Here is an 8,189-nt window from a genome sequence, read left to right on the forward strand (position 1 = left end):
ACTTGTGAGCAGAGCAACAAAATGAATAAAATCATTTAGAAAAACAAATAAAACAATGAGCTCCTGTGAAAACTAACTTTCACTTTACTGTAAGTTTTTTCGGTCGTGCAGAGGTAAAAATGCTGAATCACTTCAACATGCACTAACTTTGCCAGCTTGCTGCGGCTGTATGACCGTCTCCAAGGGGATCTCCAACTTTTGCGGCCCGCCAGGGAAATGTCTGGCAGCATTACAGCCATGGAGGCCTCCAAGTCCCGGGGACGGCCACACACAGCATGCTCAGTGGAGCAGTAGTAGGAACACTGGCCATAGAAGCACACGTTTCCCACTAGGGGGAGCAAGAGGTGCACCAAGAAAGAAAAAAAGGGATAAGCAATGGAGAGGCAAAAGCAATGACAAAGTAAAAACTGACACTGAAGAGGTTTGAAGTGGCTGAAGAGAGGAGCATTATTCACAACATTTATAATCAGCCTTTCAAAGGCTATTCAAGCAATCTGAATGAATAATTGAGGAGTGTGTACCAGGGGAGGTAAAAAACGTTCTGGCCAGCTTGCGGTCAGACGTGACATCTTTGATCTCCTTGACCACGTCCACCAGCCTCCCGACCACAGGAGGGACTCTCCTGTAGCCCAAAATTCTGCAGAGAGAATGAAAGAAGATGTGAGATGAGGGCAGAGTCAAGTGTAGAGATAAAAGACAGAAAAAGCCAGAGATGGAAGGGGAGGAATGAGAGACATTTTCAAATAACAAGTACCCTTTATGTAGATACTTCATCCACCATTTCTCTTGTGCTTGTGTTGTAGTAATTTTCATTTAAAACTCAGACTCTGTACCTGTCCAAATGAAAAGCTGCAATTTCTGCATTATGTCTCTCAAAGTCAGAGAAGTAGTAGAGGTTGTAATTGGTCTCGTCATGTCTTTCCTGCCTGTCAGAGAAAAGGCAAATTCACTAATACATTCTTCATCAAGACGTGGTAAAGTCTGTATTACTTGTTTGCTTCATCTGAGTAAGCACACACAGGCTCTGGATGTTAACATAATGTGATCTATCTGCAGACAGACATTTAAGATAAGGGTCTAATGTTCGGTGTTGAACACTTTTCTTCTTATGATTGGATTAAACTGTACATGTCTCAGGTGTCTGTTCAACATGTTGGTTGTTCCATGTGTAGCTTACTTCATAGGTTTCAACAAGGCTTGTCCAGAGTTGGGAAATGACATCACCAGCTTCAATTGTGTCCCTCCAGACTTCTGCACTGAAAAACAGTACGGAAAATGTTTCCATAGCAACAAAGCACAAGGCACATTCATTTGCACAAACCACACTGTGACCAAACACACTGGCCATGAAAGGATCACGCCGGCATATGCGAGCAAGCATACCCAAAATGTAATGAGGAGGATGTGTGCATCATCACAAAGACATGACACATTTTAATCAGTTTGTGTGTGCACACAACCAACTCCATCTATGTGCTTTACACTAACATGGCTTTGATATATTTGGCAGCACTTTCCATCATTTGAATCAATTCCTGTCAGGGCTACACAGCTTTACTGAAGTAACACGGATCATATTCAGTACAATATGTTGGAAGGATGTATCCTAAATGTTAGTTGATTTTTTAATCATTACATTATGAACTTATCATCCTTAAAATAATTTCTATTTATCCTGATAGTTTATCCTGATTCTATTTAAGCTGTTCACATATTTGTACTCTGTTTTTTAGGCTTGTTTCTGTATATTCATATATGAAAAGATCAAGAACAGATTCAGAGGTCAGAATAATTTAAATTGACGCTGAACTATTACTTCTTTTTACCAATGTACTGTAACGAAAAAAAAAACAGTTCAGCTAAGTTAAACTATGATTGTAAAAGAATGTGCATATAGAGAATGTGCCCTATAACTATAATGTTGTACAAACGTCTAAAGCCACCTCTCACAGCTGTCACAAAGACACAATTTCATTCAATTTATTTAGTTTCATCCACTAAAAACTCAATTTGACTGGCATGGAATAATATTTTTGCCCCATTATGGTGATTCCCAAAAAGCTTTTAGCAGAACACTATGTCAAACTATGCAAAGGTCAACAGGATGTTTGAGGAAAGTGGAAAACTGGAGGACAAAGGAAATACCAGGCCTAAAAAAATATCAGTATCAGTACAACAGATGAATAGAATCTGAAAGTCACGTCCTTAAGAAATAGGAATAAGATACAGCAAAGGACTGACACAGGAGCTTAGAGATGCATTAGTTGATCCAGAAATGGTCTCCATGGAAGAGTGGCTGTCAAGAAGCCATTCTTAAGCCCAAAGATCAACATTATTGATGCAGTGTGGGGTCATCTTGACAGAGAATGGCACAAAAGGCAGCCAACATACACAGAAGAGCTTTGAAATGTCCTTCAAGAAGTCCTTTAAATAAATTACGAGAGAGCTTCTCTAAGAGGGTTCAAACTGTGTTGGGAAATAAAGGTGTTCATACCAAACACTGTGTTTCAGGCTTGTTGCAATTGTACAAACTCTGATTTTAACTTTTATCATTTATTCCATTTTCTGTTTGCACATTTCAACAAATCACTGCACCTACTTCTTGTTTCTAAAGAAATTATGGGTGGCTCAAGACGTTTGCAAAGTACTGTATGTAGTTTTGTCAAGGTTGTATGAAGACACGTTCATATCATCTCACAGAAAATGATTAGAACCCATTTCAGCCCTTATTATTGTTCCTGATTGATAAAACATGGCTTTGTCACATTTTAAATAAAAAATAACAGCTACAAATTAAATGTATTTATATATATAAATGCACACTTTTTTTTCTTTTTGTCAGAGAAATCAAATGAACCCTTCCTCAATTTGATACTGTCAAGGTTTGTTTCTGCCACTGCTGCACTAGTCCTATACAAACAGTGGCTCATGGTGGGTGATGTTAGCGAACTTGAAACAGATAGGTGAGAATAGGTGAAAAACAAGCACCAGCCTGGAGCCAGTAGTTCCCGGAGTCCAACCAGAAAGTCTTCCCAAAGCTCACTGAGAGTACACAGTGAAAAAGTTGACACTGAAAAGTTTGCCGCAGAACCAGTGTCTCTCATGTTCTTGTCCATCTACTGAACTCATACAGTTTATGACTGAACGTCCAAGGTCCCTCAAAGCTTCACGGCTTTCATTTCAGAAGGACTTCAAAGTGATTCTATATTTGAAAGTCGAGCCTTAAACCACAGATCACGCAATCACAACGGCCTTCTTCTTTATTCTGCCTTCACACTCCTTGTGGCCCACAAACCTTTACAACCACATGTTTGGCTGAGAATGTCAATGTTATTTCTGTTAGATATACTTCTTTTCAAGTCAAAGTGTAATTTCGTGCAGATTGCAGTCCAAGCATAGTCCATCCATTTTAATTAAACTGAATCAGACGCCCCTGTCCTTGACATGAAAAACGTAGAGCCTCAGTGTGCCGCTGGTATAACAGTGTCAGGCTCTGTGCTCTGCTCACATCATACTCTTGAGGGGTAAAACTGTTGAATGCATACTGAAAAACTACATTGCACATGTCATACCTGCATTGACAATGGGGTTTGTGGCCAGCTGCTCGGTCAAAAGCTCAATTTTGGGGTCAAGATGTGGGTAGAGCTCCCAGCGTGTGATACCCAGGTGGAAGCGCAGCCATGGAGGGTGGCTGCTACTGCTGCTGTTCCACGGGACATCTTCATAGTCCTCTTGGCTGGCACTCACCCTGGGAAAAGACTGCATGTGGTTGATGTATTGTACTTACATGGTATCTTTCTGTCTTAACAAACAAGGCGTTTACGAGAGGGCTCTCCGTAAGCGACCATATATCAGCCTGCTCATACATGTGGTCGCCTACGGAGAGCCCTCTCCGTCAACGGAGAGCCTCCCGGACGCTAGTCGTCCATTGTTCAGTCAACGCAAGTCGTATCCAACGCATTCAGTTAATTTTCAATGAAATCCGGCCGATCGTTGTCGCCGTGCTCGCAAAGCATGCTGGGATTCCGGCACGGCGAGCGGGGGACCTTCAGCACGTCAAAATGTTGGGCTCGCCCGAAGTTTATGCAAATGTGCCACGGCAGCCGTAGTGCGTTACCCAATGACAGTAGATCATGTAGGCGTGTCATGATAGGTTTGTCATGACGAAAGCATCGTGGAGAAAAATCCAAAGTAATAAAGATGGAGGAGTGTTTGATTACAGCGGTTAGCGGGTTCCCCGTTTTATTCGATCTATCCCTGCCATCATACAGGGATACAAACATAAAAGACGAGGCGTGGAGGAAGGTGGCGGAGATTGTGGGTGTCCCTGGTGGGTTGACATCTGTGTGAACTGTACAAAATTACATGAACACCTTGCAAACATCATGGCCAGTAATGTATGCTAATGTAAATGGCTAGGTCATTCCCCTGGTTGTCTTCGTGGTGATGAGCTAGATATGTTATATTATGTAAAGTAAAATAATGAATGAAATAAATGAAGGGCATCACTCAGTTTTTTTTCCCTTTGTTTATTCACCCCTGAACGTTTCGGGTTCAGGGGTGTGCCGGTCAACATTTTGTCAAAATTATTTGCATTTCAATATCAACAAGTTCCAACTCAAACAACAGTCTTTCTCTCTCGGTCACCATCGTTTACTGTGAGGAGTGGAACGGAAGTTAAACAATCAATCAACGACTTTCACGATAGACGTCGCGAGATTGGGTCGTTTAACGTAGCGACGCCTACTGATCGGGAGCTGAATTGCCTTGCGTATCCGACAGCCCGACGGAGAACTTCGAAAGGACGGAGACCTGACGGATAGTGACGAAGAAGCATATTGAGGCGACTCACACAGAAGAACACGTTAATGATGCCACTGAAGACGCCTGTCTGCTAATTAGGAGAAATAAACAGGAGTTAAGGGGCAGTGAAGTGGCACAGGAAAGATAATTCCCTCAAATCTATTAAAGAGATCAGCACTGGGATTGTTTGCATTGGGTAATCATGGTTTATTCTGCATCACTACATAGAAAATTGCATTAAATCTAGTGCTGAGTCTGAGAGAATAATGATCATTTTCTCAGTTTATAAAGTTACTGTAATAATCTGCAGGTTGTCATATTGAACACCAAAACATTTGGAAGTTTTGGAAAATGTCAGAAAAATATGTTTGACAAAACCGTCTCAGGCACTTTTACAACATTTAATGATATTTTGATCGATTTAAAAAAAAAATAAAAAATTTCCAAACTTTATTTGGTGCAGTTACTATACAAATACCATGTTAAGGAAGGTAACCCACCTTTGCCTTTTGTCTGCAAATACTCAAGATCATTGAGTTTGGCCAAGTGACAACATACAGTGGCTGCAGAGTCACAACAGAAACCTAAAGCAGCAACACTGTCCCTGTATGATCCACCTATGACAGCAAGACAGTGTTTGCTCCCTGCAGTCTGACCCATCTGGTGAAAATCTTTTACGGTAAATATCTGAGGAGTATGCAAAGAATCCAACCGGTATATGACCTCAATCAGAACAAGAATGTCACGACTGCGTGATGCTGTTTAATCCGGTTAAATTCAATGTGTTTTAGCTTTTTGTGTTCAAGCCTGTTTGTTTTGACGTTTGCAGAGCGAGGTTAAAGCTAAAGCAAAGTTGAATTGAAATAGTGAAATTAAAAAACGATAAAGCAAAAGAATGCATATTTGGTTACAGAAGGTACTTTTTGTATGTAGGCAGCAATGTATTCACAGAAGAAGTCAGTCACACAAACACACAAGCACAGTCTTGGGCACATTAACTGTGTCATACTGACCACATTTGGGAGCTTCTCTCACTTGGCTTCACCTTTGGTTTCACTCTCAGTAGCCAGTCATCCTCAGGAATGGTTGGCTTGGGCGTGTTGTAAAGTGGATGGTCAAACAGTGCCTCCAACTTTAACAAGTCAGACTCCAAAGACTTTTTCACTGACAAACTTTTATAAGAAAGGGATTGCACTTGACCTTTGGCGTCTTTTTTGGCATCTTCATAGGAAGAATTTTTTTTTATGGTATCAGTTGGAGGCTCAGCTAGACCTCTGATCCCCGCTGAGTTAGTGTTGGTGAGTGCCAAGTCTCTAAGGACATGTATCCTTGGTGGCAGTGGGGGTTCACAGGGCAGGTGGTGACTGGAAAGCAAGACAAGTGCCAGGAGGAGGTGGAGGAAAATTGTAATGAAGGCCAAGCACAGACAGATTGTCCTGGAGCGACGATGCATAAGCCATGTCATCCTACTGAAAAGAGAATAAGAAGGTCATGGGAAGAAATTGCATGTAAGAAAAATTTAAAAGCATGGTATAAGAATGTGTTTGAAGAATAGTGTAGATATAATAAAAGCAGCAATGAAAGTATAGTTGGCACACTGAGAATCAAGGCCTGGGAAAAGGCTTTAATGAAGCAATTTACAGTGTTAGTGCCAATGTAGGCAAGGCAAGTTTATTTGTACAGCACAATTCAACTACAAGGCGATTCAAAGTGCTTTACAGATACATTAAAACAGTACAATTAAAAAGCATGATTTAAATTTTAAACAAAAAAGAAAGAAATAAGAACAATAGATGGAATCAGATAAAATCAGCAGTTAAAATTTGATTAAGTTTTGAAACTCAAGCTTCAGATTTGGAGCTTTATTCAAATGCAGCTGAAAATAGGTGTGTCTTCAACCTGGACTTAAATACACTGAGTGTTTCAGCTGATCTGTATTCCTATCTCTTTCAATTCTCATATATCATTGTAATCCATTTACTCCAGTCAGTGTAAAATCATTTTATACAGGAAGATAAAAGAAACTTACAAACGCGTTCCTTCCTTTTAAAAGCTTCCTGACCCCTCTGAGCTCCGCTTGCTGTTTTTACCACAAGCCTGAAGAAAGAGTATCCAGTATCCAGGCAGTATTTACTCAACTGTTTGTACGTTTCTCTACTTTCTACAAGGTTCAGGTGGGGATCGGTGCCAGGTTAAAGTGATCCGGACATAAATCAATATGTTTGCACATCTCTTTTGAACCAGGCCTTTTTTTGACATTGTATTTGTCAACTCGACTCTTCTCTTTTTTTCCTATATGGTCTATCTATAAGCACCAAATACATTACAAATTACATTATAATACTTATAGTGGCATAAAAAAGAGCTTTTCTCATGCTCAAATTTTTATTTCTAACCATTATTTTTAAGACACAGTACTGGGTACAACAGTAAAAATGCCAGTGCTGCTTACTTTAAGCTACAATGTTTATTTTTAACAGTACCTCTGATGGCAGTGCAGAGATGAACAATATGTTCCAACTTTATTCACATACATGTGTCAAAAGTCAAAATGTACTTTGCACAGTTATTCAGTCAATCTTGCAAAACATGTTAATTGCAGTATTATATTTTCTGCTATTTATGCCCTTGTTGCAGAATGAGCAGTCCAATTGCTCACAAAATCTGGCTGGTTCACAGTTTGGTTTGACTTTCTGAAATGATTTCTTAAATTTTAGCTTTTGAAAATATGTGTCAGGGAATTATTGCAATGATAATCAAACTGAAGGGACAGAGGAAGCATTTCTGTGTGTTTTATACAAGTTAAATGATCTACAGTCTGTTGGAGATGAATTTGAAGCATCTGTGAACCATGGAGCTGGGAAGACAGACATTTTATATTCTGCATGAGTGTGCATTGAGACTTTGATCCAGGCACCTCAGGCCTCGTGGCTCCCACAGGATACATCGTTCCTGTGAAGTACGGCTCTTTAAAGCGTGTGCGTAGCAACATGTTGTGTAAGTGTGCATGTGTGACACTCAGCGCTATCCATGTGGTATGTGTCATGAGCATGTGACACTCTGTGGAGAGCATATTGACAAAAAAAAAAACGGCAACGTGACTCATCTATTTCAGCTTAACAGGGTAAACTGCCAACGTTTGATTTTGGCTGTTTCACACAGGTGGTCATGTTCATTCATTATTCACCAGCACTCATAAGATATTGAAGTGTTGGGTAACAAAATGATCTAAATGCAAATGAAAAGAAATATTGATGTTACAAAGATCATTTGAAGAAATAAAGTATTATTTTGTAAACATGTGGCATAAACTTTATTTAAAGCTGCCGTCGGCAGGTTTTCAAAATTCCAAGTCTAAAGTCGGAAAATTCGAACTGATACAACTT

The 8,189-nt window shown here is 40.0% G+C and overlaps 1 protein-coding gene across 1 annotated transcript in view; it reads right to left on the minus strand.

Annotated features, from left to right (window-relative positions):
- LOC142378974 (extracellular serine/threonine protein kinase FAM20C-like) overlaps positions 1-6,268 on the minus strand; it is a 32,102-nt gene extending 25,834 nt beyond the window's left edge. Inside the window, exons 1-6 of the mRNA XM_075464004.1 lie at positions 5,817-6,268; positions 3,573-3,748; positions 1,178-1,256; positions 834-926; positions 522-637; positions 148-328 (exon numbers count right to left, since the gene is read on the minus strand). Of these exons, the coding sequence (XP_075320119.1) occupies positions 148-328; positions 522-637; positions 834-926; positions 1,178-1,256; positions 3,573-3,748; positions 5,817-6,268 (1,097 nt within the window). The remainder of the gene's footprint in view (positions 1-147; positions 329-521; positions 638-833; positions 927-1,177; positions 1,257-3,572; positions 3,749-5,816) is intronic.
- Positions 6,269-8,189: the final 1,921 nt, after the last annotated feature.

Source organism: Odontesthes bonariensis, chromosome 4 (genome assembly GCF_027942865.1).
Source record: "Odontesthes bonariensis isolate fOdoBon6 chromosome 4, fOdoBon6.hap1, whole genome shotgun sequence".
Lineage (NCBI taxonomy): Eukaryota > Metazoa > Chordata > Actinopteri > Atheriniformes > Atherinopsidae > Odontesthes > Odontesthes bonariensis.